Source organism: Salarias fasciatus, chromosome 23 (assembly GCF_902148845.1).
Source record: "Salarias fasciatus chromosome 23, fSalaFa1.1, whole genome shotgun sequence".
Taxonomy (NCBI): domain Eukaryota; kingdom Metazoa; phylum Chordata; class Actinopteri; order Blenniiformes; family Blenniidae; genus Salarias; species Salarias fasciatus.
In genome coordinates, this window is record NC_043766.1 from 8,496,164 (window position 1) to 8,517,167 (window position 21,004).

At 39.6% G+C, this 21,004-nt stretch overlaps 1 protein-coding gene across 1 annotated transcript in view; it reads left to right on the forward strand.

Annotated features, from left to right (window-relative positions):
• LOC115381924 (nuclear receptor subfamily 5 group A member 2-like) overlaps positions 1-21,004 on the forward strand; it is a 57,815-nt gene that overhangs the window by 17,022 nt on the left and 19,789 nt on the right. The window contains exons 2-3 of the mRNA XM_030083567.1: positions 8,624-8,743; positions 12,988-13,135. Coding sequence (XP_029939427.1) covers positions 8,624-8,743; positions 12,988-13,135 — 268 coding nt within the window. The remainder of the gene's footprint in view (positions 1-8,623; positions 8,744-12,987; positions 13,136-21,004) is intronic.

Below are 21,004 nucleotides of genomic sequence, written 5' to 3' on the forward strand. Positions count from 1 at the left end.
AGTGATACATCACCCATTGACGATTCTTTGAGGACTGTTTTACTTTTGCTTTTGCAATGGGAATGAGCCATGGACAAATTCCTGTTACAGTACAGTAGGAATATAATTTAATGCTGTGCAGTATAATACTATTATAATCGCTGGAAAAATTACAATATCTTCAACTGTATTTGAGTGTCTTGTCAGTGACGCAGTTGCAACACTGCATCGCATCAAGGGCTCCTTACAGGTTCAACTGTTGTGGCACAAGCTAAAATTAAATTAAATTAAAAAAAATAAAATAAAATTAAAGTGACTGTTTCCACAAGTGCTCATCTATTGAAAGATGACTGTCATATTATCTACTATGCAAGAAACTGCACATACGTATAATGGCTAAAGGCATTCCCACCCTGAAATATCTCAACAGCAAAAATAACTTATTGTTTTATTCAGTGTCAAAGTTTTTACCAACCTGAAGCCATCAGACAATGGACATACCCGATGATATAAATTACTTTTATGTAAACTGATGTCTTCAAGCTGAGTGAATCTTGTGTTATTTCTAATTCAGTGAATACTAAATTGCTGCAGCTAGATAAATCAGAAGTCATATGAACAGGTGTCAAGATCTCTATACTACGATCCTATAGATCAGGTTCTCTCAGTGGTTCTAAGTTACATGTTGTCGATTTGTTTACTGCTTCACTCCTTAACTGAAAACACTTCTTGTATCCTATATGTCAGGTCTGTGCTGTCTCTGTTTTGAGTTTATGCTCACAACCCCAGTGAACCTACAGCACTCCCTGAACCTGTCTGTTATAACAACAAACAATTTCTGCCTCAATTTGTCTGCTAAAAGCAACTAACTGTGGAGTAAAATGTGTTCCTAAGAGGAAAGAGTAATACATTTCCAGTATCTCTTTGGTAACCTTTGCATCAAAGGACATGCAGAGAGTAGGTACTGGTAAAAAACCGGACATGCTATGGTTGGCATATTGCTAGATGAATCGACAGTACATTAAATTCTAAAGTGAGCCACAGAAACTGATATAATAAAACAGCCTTTTTGCACAAAAAGCTTTTTTCCTGAAGTTGAGTAGAGAGACACACGGCCTGCTGTGTCTTTCGTGATATTTTCCGAGCTCACAGATGGCCCGTGGCATCTCCATGGCTGTTAAGAGACATAATAACAGTGTAGGATTTCTGTGTGTGCTCAGTTGGAGATAAACCCACAGGCATTCTCCACTACCTGATATGTTGGATTAGAGGTACACGCAACCAGCAAACAGGTGCCAGTGACATGACATGTTGATAAGCATTCACGCAATGACATGCACACAGTGTGACATACTGTCACAGCCTGCCCCAAATCTACACAAAAGGGAGTTTAAAAAAAAGGAGTTTTTCACTGAAAATAAACTAACTGGAAAAGGCTAGTGCACTAAAGTCAAGTCAGATACCTCAAATCTGGACAGGATGGAAGAGAGAATAGAAAAATGGGATGGACTCTGTTACTGCTTGGTTTCAATTAAATGCATTAATTAAGTATACATGTCAATGCTGAGGGTACTTTACCTCATCAACCAAAACATATTATAATTTGTTTTGTTTTGTTTAGCTTTTTTGATAACACACAAGGCTGTACAGTGTTCAGCAATGCAGGTTTGCATGTTTGCTCAGCCTGTAGCTGTGCCCAATATTCACTTATAATAGGCATTTATAGTAAGTAGAGAATTACATTATATGGTATAAATTCTGCTTGTATTCTATGCAAAATACTCACAAATCGGGAACTTACGGTAATGTTTGGATATTTAAATTACCACTTCCAGTCCTGATGAAGTCAGACCAGGTGGGATGAATCAAATAATAATAAAAAAAAGATGGGTTTCAAGTGTGAATGACAAATGTCATTATTCGATTCCTCTCGTCTGTCGGAAATCACTCAATTTATTTATTTATTTTCCATTTTCCTAATTACTTGCTGCTGGTGGGCATTCACAGAGTGAGTGCCCTGGAAAACATTCATCCTGGAAGTTGGATAACATGTTGAGCCAAATGGCAGAAAACCAACATGGGTATGAGCAGCCAGCAATGACTTTTGGTTGCTTTAGTCTTCAACCTTTCCTGCAATCTAAAAAATTTACTGAAGCTGGTGGCTCAGCACATTATCGCTAGTATTATCATTCCTCACTCCAGCCAGCAGCTACCTCCCGCTTGACCAGTAGCACCACCTGCTCATTTTCCCAGCATTCTTATCACTCTGCCAGCCACGCAATTGAGGCCCAGATGCACCCCGTGTCAAAGCTGGTTTTGTTGAAGTGAGGAGCGTGGAAAAAATAGATAAATTTAAAAAAAAAAAAAACCCTCATCACTGTCATCGGCCACCGCAGACAGGAGTGAGAAGCTGAACATAGTTCAGACACGTGCCTTTCTCCCCTCCTACCAGGTCAAATAGCTCAAACATTGTGGGGATTTCAACACTCAGTCTGTTGTTTTTGATTGTAGATGCTGCTCTATTTGTGGCCCGTGCAAGTTTTGCTTGCCACAGATGATTTGTAGCGGGATTCAGTCGGCATTTGCTGTTTCATTCATCCAAAACATAATCTCACTTGATGATGTGAAAGTGTGACCTGATTGGTTTTTGTTTTGTTTGTTTTTTTTAAGGATTATTTGCAGTCTTTGTCATTTGATCTTTCTACAAGCACTGTGATGTTCAATAATGGGAAAATTAGATAGTAATTGGATATCTCATATTGCCATCATTGTGCTTTCTCCTAATCAAGCACGACATACTGTGTGATTTGAGATACTGTGCTGCAAAATTAGTCCTATTACTAAAATTCACCAGAATATGACTGTTTGTGATGGTGCCCCACACTGAGACTCCTCAATTAAATTAACGAACTAAACTGGAACTGAGCTACAGTACATTGTTGAGCAGAACATAATTAAGTGTTCACAACTCTCGGAGAACAACAGGCGCTGTGCTAGGTAAATTAATACCCGATCCCAGGTGAATACAGGCCCTGTTTGGCTCAAGGCGAACAGATGCCAAGACAGGACTGCACCAAAGAAGGGCTGCTAGAGACGCACAAGTATTGATGTCAACTTCAAATCTCACCTGTAGTACTCTGAGACAGCATTGATTCTTGTCCAGCAGCGAGCGAGGGGGGAAAGATGGAAGCACAGCTATTGTTTATGTACAAGTCGTTTGAGGGAGATAAACTTGCGATCCGTGTGTGCGTGTGCATGTGTGTGTTTCGTCTCCCCGTGTGTAAAAAAAAAAAAAAAAAAAAACCTGATTCTCTCCATTCATTAAGGCTTCACAGAAGGAGATTCCATTAATCTGTTCATTAGGCTACATCAAAAATGGAACTACTTATTAAAATCAGATCCAGCTGTGTACTCTCGTTAAAGCCCACCGTACCGTACAAAGCTTAACAATGCTTGTGGCACTAGACCAAAACCCAGCCACTGAAAAAAAAAAAAGATGGGGGGTGGGGTGGGGGTAGGGGTGGGGGGTTGCTAATACATTGGCCTGTTTTGACTCAACACGCTATGATAATTGCTCTACTCTTAGCAGGGGGCTATGAATAAACATTACTTTTGTCAGCAAGAGTCTGAATGCTCCATTTCCAATTAATTTACATTTGCTCAGAAATAAAGGGAATATCTGCTCTTAATCACTATGTTTTATTTTCTCAATTTCCCTCAAGTCTTTTCTCATTCTCCCATTCCCTCTATGGCAGGTCCATTCCCCCCGTCTCTGCCAGGGTCTCCTCCTTTTTCTATCTCTTTCCCTTTCTCTCTCTCTCTCTCTCTCTCTCTCTCCCTCTCTCTCTCTCTCTCTCTCTCTCTCTCTCTCTCTCTCTCTCTGGAAAATCCCATTAATCTCAGCCAGTGGTTTTGAACAAAAGCTATTGGGCTAAGCGATTGATCCGAGCATTGATCCCACTCGCCTGAACGATCATAAAGGTGTTAAATTGGTTTCTTGGAGGATATGTATTTTTCATTGCTGGCTGCTGCAAGTAGAAGTTCCTGCTTGGAATTTCTCTCTCTCTCTCTCTCTCTCTCTCTCTCTCTCTCGCTTGCTTAAAAAAAAAAGAAGAAGAAGAAGAAGAGAAACTGGTGATAATATTAAAATATTAAAAAGATCACACCTTGAATAAGCTTTAAACGTGAACATTGAGGCCTTGTTTGAAGCAATTTCTTGGGAGCATGTTTTCGGCAGAATCCTGAACCTTAAAAGCTAAACTCTTGTAATGAGTTTTGCTCCATCGAAGGACAGCTAGAGACTTGGGATTGTTCCAAAATGTACACTGGAGGCAAAAGTATAACGTTATGTCATTTATATTGCTGTAAAGTATTGCCTTAAACTTAAAAGTGTTTTGCTCCAAATGTAAAATTGTAATTGTTAACCGCAAATCAATATTGCGCTTTTTTATGCAGGGCGGGCAAATCTTTTACAAGAATAGTTTTAAGTATGTGATTTTGACAGAATTAAACAGATAAAACTTAGGCCTTCAAAGATTAAGATTCATTTTGCTGCTTTGGTTCATCAAACTCAATCTGATTGGGTGAATGTTTCATGGTGATCTCAACAGTATGAAATGACTAAAAAAAATGTGCTTTGGGCCATATTTAGCAATAATCTCTTTAGTGTGTGCCACCTGCTGTCATATTGTTGATTCATTTTTCTAAATGTGATCCGATATCCAACAAATAATTGACAGGTTACATGGGCTGTTAGTTGGATACTGAATGTCATTAATCAATAACAAAATCATTATTTGCACAGATAAGCTATGCTATTATTATGAGACTCATGGCAGCATCTCAACTAGTTAAAAATACCATCTTGACACTTATTTCAGGAATTTTCGAAGACGCGTGAATTCAATGTTTTCAAAACAAATAAAATAATCACGTAAACAAGCCTCTATAATCCCACATTTTCAGGTCAATGAATGAGTGGTGCTACAGCCATCAAAACTCCATAAAAATGATATTCAATTCATAACAGTGGTATTGTTTATGCCTTAACAATACTAGGAGGTAGGAAAAACTTTCACTGTGTCAGTTAAAAAGAAAACACAAGTTTATATGCTGAAGTGCCAGCATTACTGGAATCAGTCAGTAGCCCATAGAAAAGTGCTTTTCTGTGACCCTGTGGCAAAAGCAGAGTTGAAGAATTTGATAAACTTGTGTTGTTGTTGCTCTTCTAGTGTTCAGTAAAAGTGCATATGTGAACTTTGAAGGGTCATATCATGTCACGAATAAATTTACAATGGCTGTAATCAGCCACTGGCAATCATCCAATGCTTTACTAACTGTGTTCTCTTTCAGAGATAATATTCAACCCTTATGCCCTGAAGAAAACACAATACAAAGAATTTGTCGTGGCCATGTCAGAAGGTTCATATTATCTTAGCGAGCAGGCAGCAGGTCTTGTAAGATCAGGCGCCGTGACTCTTGCTCTTCTGACAGAGCAAAGGAAGAGCTTGTCAGGGAAACAGCTCGTGTCGCTGGTACTTAAAAGGTCAGCGAACTGAACAACAACCCCTGGTCCGCCCTCATGCCTGACTGTCAGTCACTGGTCCTGCTCTTCTAGGCGGGTGTCCCCTGTCAAGTCTGGGCTGCTCTCAGCCGTCATCGTTCTCTCCGAGTTTCCCCGCTTTGATGACCCAGGCCCCCTTGTTGGAGAAGAGCTTCCAGGCAGGCAGAGTGAGGACAGCTCTTTGATGAGGACCCCGACACTTGCCAGCACCAGTGACAGGCAGCGGGGTCCTTTGAAGAGGCCAGGCCTTACATGTACCCAGTCGTTCCCACACGTGCTTCCAGCGCCTTTAGATGGAGAGACGGAGAGACGAGGTTTACAGCGCAGTATAGAAATCTCCTTTCTTCGGCTGCCTTCCTGGCTCTGTGATGGTTTTAATGAAGGCATTTGAATTTTGCTTTCGTCTTCGCCTGAGACACCGCAACCACAGAAAGTAGACATATAGACGGAGGAGGAGGAGGAGAGAGATACAAAGTGTCCATAACACTGTCAAACATGTTAGAAAAGGTCATATCAGCTTTGTTATATTTTTACATTTTTCTGAACTGATAATAGAAGAATGGGAGATTTGAGACACTTCAAGGTCGGTCGCTTTTTTGATTTGTTGTCACAAAATTTCATCATATCTCTTTCTGTCATTTTTGGGGGGAACGAGTCTTTCGATGCAGGAGTTTGGAAGTCATGAATGTTTGATGTTGTCTCTAATTATTTGTTTTATTTTTTTTTTTATCTTCAAAAACATACTTAATGATGTGCCGTCACCTTGACTCTGAAATACTTTCCTGAATTTAAACATTTTGAATGGAGGACTTGTTTCTGTAGTTGTTACATCGAATGTTACACACACACTTGTGTGTGGTCTTACATGATCACATCCAAGGTCAAATTAAATGGATTTTGATGATGTTGCTAGTATGTAAGCAGTACAGCTTTTCCTTGTACTGAAATGACAGACACACACACACTCACACACACGCCCACTCTCACTGAGAAAATCAAGAAGAAACACAGCTCACGTAATGCATTAGACATGAAATTGTTCCTACTTTGATGTAATGATATTGTTTGTGCTCATATTTTGTTTTCTCTTTAAGGATAATGTTTTCAATACCAAGTTTTAATATAGTTCAACAACAACAACCAACAACTTAATCTGTATTTGTCTGTAGTTGTCTAAGTGGATATTCTAATGATGTGAGGTCTGTCCTGAAAGATGCAAAAGATACACATATCAGAACCAGTGATATGTGGTTGTCTCCAAATGACAAGAGATTGTTATTCTTTATCTCAGCAAAAGTTCACACACCGTGTGTTGTCTACTGCTATGTCTGCCTTTAAGGTAAATACTTGCTGTGCTTCACACCAGTGCTAAATCTACAAAACTATACTGAGCAACAAAAAAATCGACTTTAGACATTCTGTATCCAGCAGCGCATTGTCACAGGAGGTAATAAAAGTGTTTGGCATTTGTTGGCAGAGCCACGGTTGTTGACATCAGAAGAGGCCCTGAGGTCACTTGATATTAACAAATAGATCCGGGTACATTTTTCAGACACCACAAAAAGACATTCCTTTCAGGTGTCTTCATGCTGCACCTGCCTGTGCTGTGAAGCGCAGTCACACTATCGATCCAAATTCTTACCCTGAAAGTTGTGGTTGACATTGGCGGCGACCACCACAGGCAGTTCTCACAGACTCAAAGCGCCAAAGTTATTCACATCGCCATAAGACGTCAGCATGCCCAGAAAGACACATTACTCCCAACGATACCACAAAGAGTACAATGTTTATTGATAGGAAAGAGGGGGTGTCTGTCATACATTTTCCTCATTCCTTCCTTCTCAATGTGTGTTTTTAGTCTGAGTCCGCTCTGCAGTGTAATGATTAACAGAATGAGGCATGGGAAGCGACTAGCCGTTACAATGGAGAGGGTTGTTTTGGCTCACAAACTCAGTGTTTCACCCATGTTAACTTCCCAAGTTCACCTGGCAGGTCCCTGGGAGCCAGCGGCTGGCATTCGGCTGGAGAAAAAAAAAAACTGACCACTTAATCATTATCATGTGTGGAATCACTCAGCAACTGCTGGCAATGGACAAACAGATAAACCCAGCAATATTGTTAAATCAGGCACGTAGCAAAGTGCTTAACTGAGCGTTGAAAAGTTCACATGAGAAAGCTTTAGCTTGCATACAGGGGACTTTTGAGCTTTGTGGGAAGTGTAAAAAAAAAAAACAGTGCTCCTTGTGCGCAACTGATCAATAGTGATTGACCTGTGAGCGAGCTTACTCTGCAAGCAGCTGCCTGTGATATTCACCAGTCACTTAGAGTTGCACAGTGCCTCAGTATTGCACTTTTCTTTTGGCTGGATTTACTTGTTTTTTTGTAGCTTAAGCTCTTTTATATCTTTAGGAAAACATTATGTTCCCCCCACTAAACATAAAGCAATTTTTGGATCATTACTGAGTAGGTGCTGTAATTCAATCAGAAACCTGAAAAAGAAAACTGCAGTGTGTATGCATTCATATGTGCGTGCGTATGTGACTTTGTTCTTTTCTATCTATCTATCTATGGATTTATCTATCTTTTTGAGGTGCATTTTAAAACAGTTGTCAATTGTTAGATCAGATGTTTGCTATAGCTTTACAGAAATTATCATTTAAAAAATCTAAACATGTCCCTTTGCTGAATGCTTATATCTGTTTTGATACTTTGAGGTAACATAAAGGGGTCACATTTAGGATAACAAACATTCTCTACACATCACTTTAGAGATCTGAACAGTTTGTATGTAATTTTGGTTTGCAGTCCCACAGCACAAGCACACACAACTCATTATGTTGTCAGTTAGAAATCCATCTGCATGAACTTCCACAAAGACAAAAGGCCATGACGAACAATAACGGGAACAGTGACAGACATACAATCTCCAGTGATGACAGTTATGTTAAAGTGGATATTAAACTCAGTCACACTATCCCAGGCTGTTGTTACAGCTGTAGTGAGGAGGAAAGGCAAACAGCTGAACTGATGTGCTCTTCTTTTTTTTTCTTTTCTTTTTTTTTTTTTTTTTTTTCCAACAAGGTGGATGACCAGATGAAGCTGTTGCAGAACTGCTGGAGTGAACTCCTCATCCTTGATCACGTATACCGGCAGGTGGTGCATGCCAAGGAGGGATCTATCCTATTGGTCACTGGTCAACAGGTACGTTAGCAAAACTATACATCACTCGCTCTAAACATGTCTCAAAGCCTTACACAAGTGACGACTTCCTTAAAACATATTCTGCTAATAGATACAAAGTAATGGTACCAGAATAATCAATTCACTCTATTTTTTATTAAGTGAGATTTTGAAAGTGAGCAAATAGAGCACTCAGGTATGCATTGTAAGTGGGTTGACTGACAAGGAAAGCGGATAAATATCTTATTTTGTTTTACTGGGGCCTTTGAGGAAGTTGGTGGAAGTTAATGCCTTAGGCCCCAACAGTGGTCCTCCGCATATCGGCGTCTGATACCGGCTTTGGTTTCATGCATGCGCTCATAAAGCATGCTGTCAAACAGTAAACACAGAAACTCAAAGCAAGCAGAGAAAACTCCTTCACACAGTCTCATAATGTCATGCACACAAACAGAAATATTTTGAAAATAGCAGGAGAGTTCACAAAGGTGTGCAACTGCTCATCATAAATACATATCTTTGACCAGTCACATGGCTGTCAGTCAGATGAGAATTCATAAATTTTTGATTGCCTTGCTCTCCAAAACATCACTTTTCAACAAAATGTTTTACAACAATAGATGCTGGCATTAATATTGGAGCAAGGCAAGTGCGTATGCACTGTGTGGGGCCCCTTTAATTCTTCATCATTTTGAATGAAGACAAGGTCAAGGTAGATTTTAAAAATGGGTGTGAGCTACTACCTCTAGTTAGCAAAAGAGTATTGGCTCCTGTGGCGAGTACAAACCGTGATAAATATTGCTATGATATTGGAGTTATTGCACACAAGAATGTCTGCTGATATAATAAGTACGCTCTTACTCTGCTCATGCTTTGTCTCATGCCAACTCATAATTTTTGGTTGAATGGCAGAATTTATGTTTTTCAGCTTTTAAGATATTGTTGGTCATGGATGTTGGCACTCAAAGATGATGGAAACTCTTCCAATGGGAGTAAATGATTTTAACTCAAAATTGTTGTAATGCTTTACAAATACTTGCAGGAAAATTATTTTTATAAATCTGAATATCTATTTAAAACTTGCAGTAAATTCAGTTCTGAAAATGTTTATGCTATAATGAAATGATTTTTAGTTTTACTCTCCACATTCGTAAAGAAAGAATCTTGCTGGCAAAATTCAGTTGCAGCAATCCCAGACTTTTCTTGCTGCTCGCACCCTCCCTGTAGCTGTCTGACCTGCCCCACGCTGAAAAACACTGATTAAGATGAACTGAATGCAGGACAGAGGAGGCGTTGTCAAAGTGAACATGTGAAAACAAAAAAGGAAAAATAAAGGAAGGAAACGTACTCTGAGTGAACAAGCAACTTTTAGTAAAGAGCGAAACGAAAGCAGAGATTAATGGCTGCCAAGTGATAGAACACAAAGATGGATGAGTGATAAATATTGATGAAAACGGTAAAGAAAAAGAAAGGTTCAAATGCAGGAGTGTTGAGAAGAGAAGAGACCAGGACAGCGAGACATGGAACAAGCCAGAGAAAAGATAAGTTAGACAGCGTGTAAAAAGGAGTTAAAGATGATTGTTGTCTAGAGGAGGATGAGGAGAAACCAACCAGGCAGCTTGAAGAGGCCCAAGCTATCAGGAGGGGCAGCGGTAGATTGAGGAGGGGGGGTCATAGTCAGGGGAGGCGCAGGACGGCGGTTTCGTTTGCATACTTTGGTTAATGAACAGCTGGTGTTGAGGGCTGAGTGTGCGCGCGCGCGCGCGTGTGAATGTGTGTGTGTGTCTTTGTATGTGAATAAATGTGGGTGTGTGAGGCTCTGAAACAGTTCATTATCTCCCATTATTCTCTGCCTGGCCAGGGGTGACAGCACAGCGATAATACCAGAGATATTTAGACCACAGTAGCGGCATCACCCAAAGCAAATGGTGTGTGCGCGCACACACACACACACACACACACACACACACACACACACACACACACTAATGACTGAGCTGTACGTCGGACACATTGGTCTGTTGAAGCTGGTTAGTATTTTGTGCCTGAACTCAGTTCGAGTTTACTGTAATTCATCTGACAAAGGCCAAATGCCTGAACTGTACACCATGCAGTCAGCATTTCTGAAGAAGCGTCTTTTCATAAGTTATTCCTCGTATTTTGATAGTAGGGCCTCAGTAGAAAGAAGAGCTTACCGTTATACATTGCAGTGTGTTGTGTAGAAGTTTGTCAGTATGTACATTTTATGATGCATTTGGAGCAGCTCAGTGAGAGGACTTCAGTCGGTAAAGACTGATTTCCTTGTTGCAAAAAGAAAACAGTTTACCTTTGGTGTATTTTCCAGTATGATTATTCACAGTACATGTCCTTGCAAATTTTTGCAACTGTAGATTAAAGTATAAAAAAAAAGGTTAAAATTTATACTGTGTAGCAAAGCACATTTGACTATTTCTCCAAAAACGCTGTGTTTGTTTAATATTATCACAAGAAAAAGAATGTTTTTCAGACCTTATATTCACTGTTATGATCTGTTTATTTGTATGTAATATTTCATTCTTTTTAATGACCATAATAATATTGTGATTACAACGTAAAAAAAGTATACTTGAAGAAGTTGTGTAAACACTAGTAACCTGTTTAATTTGAATCTTCTGTGGTCTAATAAGAATATTTACAAATAAATCAAATTATGAAGTTCAGCTTATTTCCTGATTTACTTGTCCTATTTTGTTGAATCCATTTTTTTATACTTTTTTTTTTTTGCTTTTCGCCACTTTTCCGTGTCGTCATGTCACCAGCAGCAATGAAAAATGACCATGAGTGCTCATTCGTCGCCCTGTCGTCGGATCAAACGTGGTGTATCTCGCACAAATGTGTGCAAACACGAAATGACAAAGATAGGACTGATCTGTTGAATGATTTAGCAAGGCCTCACAGCCTGACAGTCAGTTTCAGTATGAATCTTGATATTTGGATAGCACAATGCTCCTGGTGTACATGAAATTCAAATGATGTGGGGAGAAGAAACAAAACAGATGCTCTTAAACTCGTCGCATATCTTTGTGCTTTGAAATGAAGCACATTTTCCATCTCCATCTACCACCCACATCAGAGCCCCTTTAAGCATTAAAGTAATCTCACCGACCATATTCATCTTTAATGTGCAGCTAAGCGCGTTCATCGTATCCATAATGGGATAAGATTTGAAGGTTTATTCATATATTTACTCTCTATGTCTCTGCAGGGGAGTTAATAAAGTAATATTGATTGATTGATTGATGCGCAGGTCACCGGCGTCACAGTTAGTGCTAAGTCTGCTATAGTGACATTATAGCATTTTTTTCCTCTCTTTTTACTTAAGGCTAGGAGGCAATAACCCAAGGCATCACCATCAACAGTCCAATCCTTCAATGAACTTATTTCATGCACAGTTGATTTTATGTAAATTGATTGACACCTTGGAAGGGGGGCAGTGTCTGCTTTTCCCAGAGTCATAATTCTTAACATTTCACAGGTGGTAGGAAGGAAAGAGAGCGAGGGACAAAGCAGTCGGAGCAAAGTGAGGGAGAGTAGCCTAGTAAAAGCACAAGGACAGAACAGCAGCGAAACAGAAAGAGGATAAAAACACGGTACATTATCAACATTTGCTTCACTTTGACCTTTCTCTTTTCCGGACAGATGAAAAAGATAAAAAAAAAAAAAAATGCGTTCAATCATCCCATTTACACAATAAATAAATTCCAAACCCAGGGCTGTTTTTAATTGCAAATGGGAGCTCGTAGGGACTGTCTTCTTCCCTGGGCTTTAGGAACTGCGCACGCCAACATCTACCTTCCCCTGGAAACCCATGCACAGTCAATTATGGTAATGAATTGTCAATAAATATAAAAATTTAATATGGTCCTGCTTACTGTGAGTGGCAGCTAAGGGCTTGCCTCCCAGACAAATGTGCTGTGGCTGCAGATCTGAAGTACACCTGAAAAAGGAGTGTGTAAGTGTTTATGCATATTGGGATGGATGAATTCGACTTAAGGAAGAAATATCGACCATCTATCTATCTATCTATCTATCTATCTATCTATCTGACAAAAAATGTAATTCTCATTACTAGAAGGCCACGTTGTAACTAACATTCAAACACATGCATGCATGCACGTGCGCGTGCACGCACACACACACACACACACACACACACACACTGCAGGATCTATATGAACCGTAGCAACTTATTTGAAGAACTAACATTTTGTTGTTTGTTTGTTTTAAAGGTGGACTTTGCCGTGATTGCTTCACAGGCGGGAGCAACCCTCAACAATTTGTTGAGCCACGCTCAAGATCTGGTAGCCAAACTACGCTCCCTACAGCTGGATCAACGGGAGTTTGTCTGCCTGAAGTTTCTGGTCCTCTTCAGTCTGGGTGAGCCAAAAAGAAAGACCTGCAGGGGAGTGGGTCAGTGGAATAGGGAGGAGACAGATAAGAAGTTATGGAGTCGAGATCGGAGACAATGAGGAAAGGAAGAGATCAGAGGACAGTAAAATACAAACGAGAAAGTGGAGTAGAAAACAAGGTGGGTAGAAATGTATGTCAAGGGAGAGTTATAAAATTCTCAAGTTTTGCTCCTATGCACATCTCTTAGATTTCTAAAGCATGTTTATGTAGGTTTACAGTTTTATCTCAAGCACCCTGCAAAAAGTAACAGCGTATAGATAAATGAATAAATAAAGCAATTCTATATATTGTTAGATAAATGTAAATGAAATGGAGGGTTAGTGTTGTAGTGTCATGAGGTAAAATCCATTTTTGTTTGACCTTTAGCTTGGTGATCAACCGGCTTCTTTTAGATTAGATATCTGTCAGTATGAACCACATATAAGGCCTCTTGTGGCCTCGCTTGATGCAACAGTGGTTGAGCAACAGCAGGAAACTGTTTTTGCTTTACCAACATTAAAAGCAAGGAGTCAATGAGTTTCCAGGGTTATGATGCAGTTTTTCACATATTGCTGTGACCATAAAGTAAAATATGACCTAGAAAAATGGCAAGATGTGAGCTTGGTGAAAGCGGAAAGGTGGAAAAGGTGCACGGTTTTGTTTTTGTTTTTCGTTTTTTCATTTCTCTCACAATTAACTTTAAAAATAAAACAGAATTTTAAAGGACAAATGGATGGAAGAAAGGATGGGAAGGGGATAAAGGGAAAGTGAGGATGATGAGGAAAAAGAGAGAAAAGGAATTGGTTTAGAAAGTGATGGGAAGTAGGATTTTGTCAAAAATATTTGGAATAGGTAGCAAGCAGGAGGTTAGAAGGAGAGAGAAGGAGAGTCTGGGATTTGGAAAGGAAGGGAGAAGGAAAGATAAATAGCTAAATGAGTGAAGGGGCAAAAAAAAACAGGAACAGGGTAATGTTAGGGTATGTGTGAGTGAGTGTGGTGTGTGTGTGTGTGTGTGTGGGGGGGGGGGGGGGGGGGGGGGGGGGGTTACACATGTGTGTCTTGATCTCAAAGATGCTCTCCACTCTCTAAGCCGAGGTCAGACGCTGCCAGGAGACTGTCATCTCTGACTCTGCTCTAACAAGTCTGCAACAAATGACCTCTCAGGAACACACAAACACATGCACACACACACACACACACAGACACACACACACACACACACACACACACACACACGCATATAAATACACAAACACACACTTGACCAAACTTATTTTAGCATCGCAATGATATAAAGGCGAAGTATTTTTGTTGTGCCAGACCTGTTTTCAGCAATGAGAGCGACTGTGGCAAATGATGAATGTCTTCGTCCTCCTTGGTTCTCATTCCACACCTCTGTTACGTGGAATTCACAAGGGATGTGCTTTCGCCACTTCACCCTTTCTGAACAAAGAAAGAGGGGCTAATGAAGTGTTGGGCTGAAGGAGCACACTCAAGCACATGCATAAACACACGTGTGTGATCGGGCTGCGTTAACGTTTGTGTTTGCTGTGTTTGTGAAGAAGGTGAGGGATGAAGAGGATCGGTGAGGGACTTTGGTGTGTGTGTGTCTGCGTGCATGTATGTTTGTGTCAGATTTTCTTTTATAGGGTGGGGATGTTGCTGGGGCTCAGAGTCTAAATAATTTGGCAGAAACATCATCCATAATGAAAGGCCCACCTGAGGGATGTGTATCGCCCCCGGCAGTGCCTGTTCTCTGGCGTTGCCCAAGCCGAGCCTGACACAGATGCCGGAGTGCTGGCTGAGGGGATCAGTGCTGGTGGAGGCATTGCTGGCGGGGATGGGGGAATGGGAGGGGCTTTAGCAAGGTAAAGCCCAGAGATTATATGGTTAATATCATGAACTGTCAAACTGAGATGTGAATGTGATCAGCTGTGAGAAGGCTGAGATACATACCTGCCTCCAAAGGGGAGTGATTGTGCATAATGGGCAAACGAGTGAGGGAGCAGATGTATTCCTGCACCTGTGTGTAAGTTAGCACAGCTGCTTGTGCCCTATATGAACACACTCACTTTTTTAGATTATCAAAGAATGAGGCATGAATGAATACCTGTAATCACTTCTAAATTCAAAGGCTATTTTTATTAATTTTATTAGATATTTGATACATTTCAATGATATTCATACTGAAACTCCTTGAAACAAAAAGCATGTATTGAAGTGATAATATTGTATTCACATGCTACACAGAGCATTTATGTATTAGATTATTTTTAAGACCCCATAGTTTCACATGTTCCAGTGCAAGAAGTGACCATACTGTAAACACTGTAACGGTGTGAGCGAGGCCGTGCCTTCAATATTCCCCCAACAACAAGGAGAAAGACGAGGGACATATCCTGCAAAAAATAGGAAAAGAGTAGAAAAACAGATGCTGTGAGTGTAGATTATATTGGAAACTGCAGTGCTTCGCGAATACTAAATGGTAAAATATTGGCCACCAAATTGGGGTTTGCAATTTTAAGTGTTTCATTAGAAGAATGGACTCAGAATCATATTACCTGTTTGCATTGACGGTATGCAGAGTTACAAGAGCGGCACATCTGGTTCTTTTGGTTTCTGTCAGTTCTTTAAAAACTGTCTATAAAGAAACTATTTAGCCAGTTTTGCATTCGTCTCATTCATACTTGTGCATCATTTCAGGGTGTACAGATGTTTCCGTTTGTTTTCAGTATTTTGCTTCACTGTTTCACGGGGATTTGTTTTACTTGGTTCACATGGAGCCACAGATAAAGTTACCAAAACATCCCCAAAAAAGAAAAACCAAAAAGTAAGTGGACAGTTGGTAATTTGCATTTTTGCACAGATATATATTTGCAGCCCTTCATGGACAGTTCCTAAACTCTTTCCTGAATCCTTTGCTCTCTACGGTTTCATTTACCAAACGGCCTTCCTTTACTCATAGGATATGTCTGTGATATCTATAATCAGAAATGTCTAGTATAATGTTAAATATGAATTTTTATTGTTATTGTTGTCTTTGAAGACAGTTGCAACATTTTTTTTCTTACATTGTGTCCTAAATAATTCTTACCTCAGCATCAGAAATTGATTTTCCATTTCATTCATCCAGTTTTTTAATGTGTTTGTGTGTCTCCAACTTTCCTTGTTGTTTTGCTTGTGTCTTGATTTTTCTCAGTATTGTCAGTGTGCCTCAATCCCTTTTCTCCTTTTTGTGGATGAACTATCAGTCAAGACGTCCCTGCCAGAGGAGCTTTTAGTTAATCCAGTTGTCAATAAAGACAGGGATATAGATGTCACACCAGCTGAGAGGAGACACTTGTCATGATCTCTCTGTGTTTGCTTTGAGAGTTGGACATCCCTTTCACCTTTTTTTAGTTTATTGCTTCATTTTATCTCTTTTTATCACTCTCTCTGTGTCTGCTGTCACTCTTTTCCTGTCCTCGGCGAAGGCTTTTGCCCTCTGTCAAGGAGAAGATTATCACTCTAAGATCATTGATCTCCTAAGTGTTTGCAGGACTGTGAGCAATGACTGTATGTGTTGGGAATTGAGTAAAGGACACGCACAATGGCAGGGCGAGATTTTGAGGGTTCCTTAGGTCAGAGTTCTGTAGAGGATTAATGTTTGTCGTTCAATGTCAGGACACTGTTAATGGGCCTTTGATTTCCTTTAAAAGGTTTAAGACTGTACAGAGAGACTGACAAGTTGCAGGGGTGATAGCACTTCTCCAGGGATTAGAGAAATGAGTGTGTGTGTGTGTGTGTGTGTGTGTGTGTGTGTGTGTGTGTGTGTGTGTGTGTGTGTGTGTGTGTGTGTGTGTGTGTCTGTGTGTGTGTGTGTGTGTGTGTGTGTCTGTGTGTGTGTGTGTGTGTGTGTGTGTGTGTGTGTGTGTGTGTGTGTGTTACTGAATCAAATTAAAAAATAAAAAACGAATAGCAATTAAAATGAAATCTTTAAGATGACTGCAATCATTCAATATAACTGAATGTAAACTCATAAAGTCACATCAAATTTCTAAGTGGGGGGGCAGGGGCAGCGGGTTGAAACTCCCTGGACTGACTGTCTGTGGAAATGGGTCATAAGTATTAACTGAAGCTGTGGAAAAAGAGAACGAGATCTCTCCTTTTCACTTAAATATTAATTCATGAACAGCTGCGCTGGTGCTTGTGCTCAAAAGAAATATGAATTTGTGTCTGGAAACACTTAGGTATGAAGTTTTTGGGAAAGAAAGACATTTCATATTGATTATAAAAGACAATGCGTAACATCTTTGATGTGCTTGGCAACAGAGCAAAACAAACAAAACAGCATGCCTTTATCAACTTTTTTCCCGAACTCCCATGGATTCATTCCTGATACGTCATTGGCAGTTTCCAGACTGTGAAAGCAGATGTTGTGACAGAGGTCATAAAGGTTTCAGCCAGCAACCAGTTAACCCTGCTCCGTGGGTCAAACGCCATCAGGTGTAATTGAGTGAGACAGGTGCTGCCAGTCCTCGTCAGCTGAGAGGAGAGCCAGACTACCTGCCAGACCAGCGCAGGGTGGTAAATGGTCCCAGTGGACGGAGCAGATTTGTGAATATAGCCCCAAATAAGGCCCATGAACCAAAGGCTTTAGCAGGAACAAAGCCGGCGAAACACTGTTCCAGTGTTAACAGTGTGTGTGTCTTATTCTCCTACAGTGGAGTTTTTGTTTAGAGATATCACACAATTTGTGGTTCAAGGCTAATTTGTGACTGTTGTGGCCGAACAATCTAGAAGTGATCCAATTTATGGTCTTGAAAAACTTGGTCTGACATTTCATCTGAATTGTGGGATCCAAGAAAATTGTAGGGTTTTTATTTGATTTTTGATTCTCATTTTTACAAAAAACAAAACAAACAAACAAACAAACAAAAACAATTACAACAAGAACAACACATTTCTTGGTTCAACAATGTTTCAAAAGTACTAAAAGGATGACAACATCCTAGAAAAACCAAGATTTTTATGTGTTTGTAAGTTAAATGGTTCCAAAAGAGTTTTTTGTTTTACTGTTCAAGTTAAAAAAAAAAATTTAACTGTGCCAGCAAGTGATTCAAGAGCTGCCTCAGCACCGCATTAGCTGTCTATCCAGTGATTAGTCAGTCTCTGAGGTTTAAGTTGGAGACACACACCCATTATTCACTTCCCACCCCCATCCTCCTCCATTCATCCAGCCCTCTGTATTGTCTCTTGTCTTATTGCTCTTCCATTTTTCTCTCCCTTTTCCACATCTGTCTTTGCACACCTCTATCTATCACACCTCTATCACCAGATCCTGCATCGTGGGTCATCATTAATCTTAACCCGTAATTAAACTCTTTTCTCCTCCTCTTTCTATCCACAAATTGTGTCAACAATCATTAAAGTTTATTAGGTTCTTAAGTACTTCATGCTTAAAGTGCTTTATATTTAAAATCTATTGAAAGTTGTTTCTGTTTTTATTGTCCATATTGGAGACACTTCCATGAAGAATATGAATGAAAATGAATTTGTATTGTTTGTCCACGTTTTCCATTTTGTAATCCGTCGACTCCCCTACACCGTCAACCCGGTGCCATGATGACACATGTCTCATTAGCATGATCTGCACGATTTAACATAAGATAGACTTTTTTGTTCTGTAGCAGTCCGAGGTCAGAGTCAATCTGCTGACAACAACACAAACCCAGGAAACGTGATTAACCTTGATGAAAAAAAAGACAACTTCCTCTCTGTCTCAGCCTTTCTCTATCATATTTGTATCCCACACACAATGAGAGAAAGTAAAGAAAGAAGAAGAAGAAGAAGAAAAAAAAAAAATATATATATATATATATATAAAATTCCCAGACAGGTACGTCCTAATTAAGCAGCAGCCGAGGCTGCTCAGAATCAATGTCCTGATCCCTGGCCAGTGAGCAGGGGAGCTGGCTAATACATGCCCCCTACACACACACACACACACACACACACACACACACACACACACACACACACACACACACACATCAAATCTGGCAAATATTTATTTCCTGAAAAGAACTAAATCATTTAGTATTCGGACGGGAATTGATTAACATCAGGAGGCAGTGACGGTTCAATATTTACACTCAAAGAGACCAATGAAGGGGCCAAATAATAGAGCAAGTAACCTATACTTAATGAAGCTGTTATACTTTACAACATAATAAGGATTTTTGTTTTTCCTTGTGGGATTGAAAGATTTCTGTGAGAATGTGTGTGTGCGTTCTGTACAATTAAGGACTTTGTTGTTCAAAGCTGATAAGGTAAAAGTGACAAATTAGATTTTGACTTGATCGAGTTAGATTTAGTTTTAGTACAAGCACATGTTTTTGAAACTCTAATATGAGCAAACAAATCAGAGGAGCTATATGCATTACAAATCACTTAACAACTAATTCAAGATTCATGGATGGCATTTTGGTACATAGTCTTGTGCTATAGCCTCAAAACTGGGAAAATGATTTCGGTTTCGGTGTTTCACATTGTGGGACTTGCTTGAGGAATTTGCATGTTCTTCCTTTACCTGCATAATTTTTCAATGTGTGTAAGAAGTCAGTGCTCTGTGACAAAGCTCACTAAGACTCGTACAAATCCTCTTTTTTTCAAGTTCATTTTAGCCGTTTTCTCTCAGGTAACCTTATTTCTCAATGACAGCCTTCTGTTTAACTAGCAATCAAAATATACAATGATATTGTGCTCCAGTTATTAACAAAAAAAAGAGCTTTCAGTTTTTGCAGTAATGTGAGAGTGATTTCAAATTTTAAAATGAGTCAAGGCCAGATAAGCAAACAGGGTTTGCCAGGTTTAAACAGGTTTAAACAGGTTTATTAAAAGAGAAGAATCCATCTCTGTCCTATTGCCACTGTTCCAGAACCTCTATGACTTTTTTTTTCCTTCTGCAATCTCACGTGTGACTCACTTTCTCTTTACACATGGTCGTTGGTACAAATGGGCTAAACTGTCTTCCTGGAATTATCAAAGCAGCGTTTGGATGAGTAGTACACGGAGTTTCCTTTGATAAGATAAAACTGAGAAAATATACAACAGGATGCCCTGTTTGAGCTGTACTGAAAATGTAACTTATTATGGGCAAAAAAAAAAAAAAAAGAGACAATTTCAGCAGCCTTGTCAAACTGTAAAATTGTACATTTACAGTATAAAGCACAAGCAATGTGAGTACATGTAATTTCCAGAAAGCATCTGCTCTTTTTAGGCTAAATAAGCTTTTTGCATCAAGACAAAGTTAGCTTAATGGGTGAAAAGGCTGAGCTGATTCAATTCAATTTAACATATCAGACCACTAAAATGTCTTGTACTGTATCTTTGTTAGGGGATATTGTTCCTGTCAGCACTTAATTTTTGCATGCTTTTCCCCATTTATTTCAGGTGATTTGCACTTGATTTCATGCATCTTGACCTCTTAATATTTATCACGAGTTAAATCAATTGGAAATAATGAATTTCCTATATTTTATTTTAAGGTTATAAAGAGATACTCAGCTAAAAATGTCATTGATGCTACTGTTTGTTTTATTAAAACCTCATTGGGCACAGAGTCTGTTGTTCAACTTGAACAAGTTGCTTGTAGGAAAGTTAATCTGTGAAGTGTTGCAATTCCGATTTATTTCCTCAAGATGTCTACGTTAAAAAACTGAGACACTGCATGATGCATGTGTGCGAAATGTGTTATGAATCATATTCATATTGTATGTGTGAGCACAGGCATCCGGCCCGCTTGACAAATGTTGTTGTGTACCACAAATTATAGTCACAGTGACTGGATTGGTGCAATGACAGCAGTAATGGAAA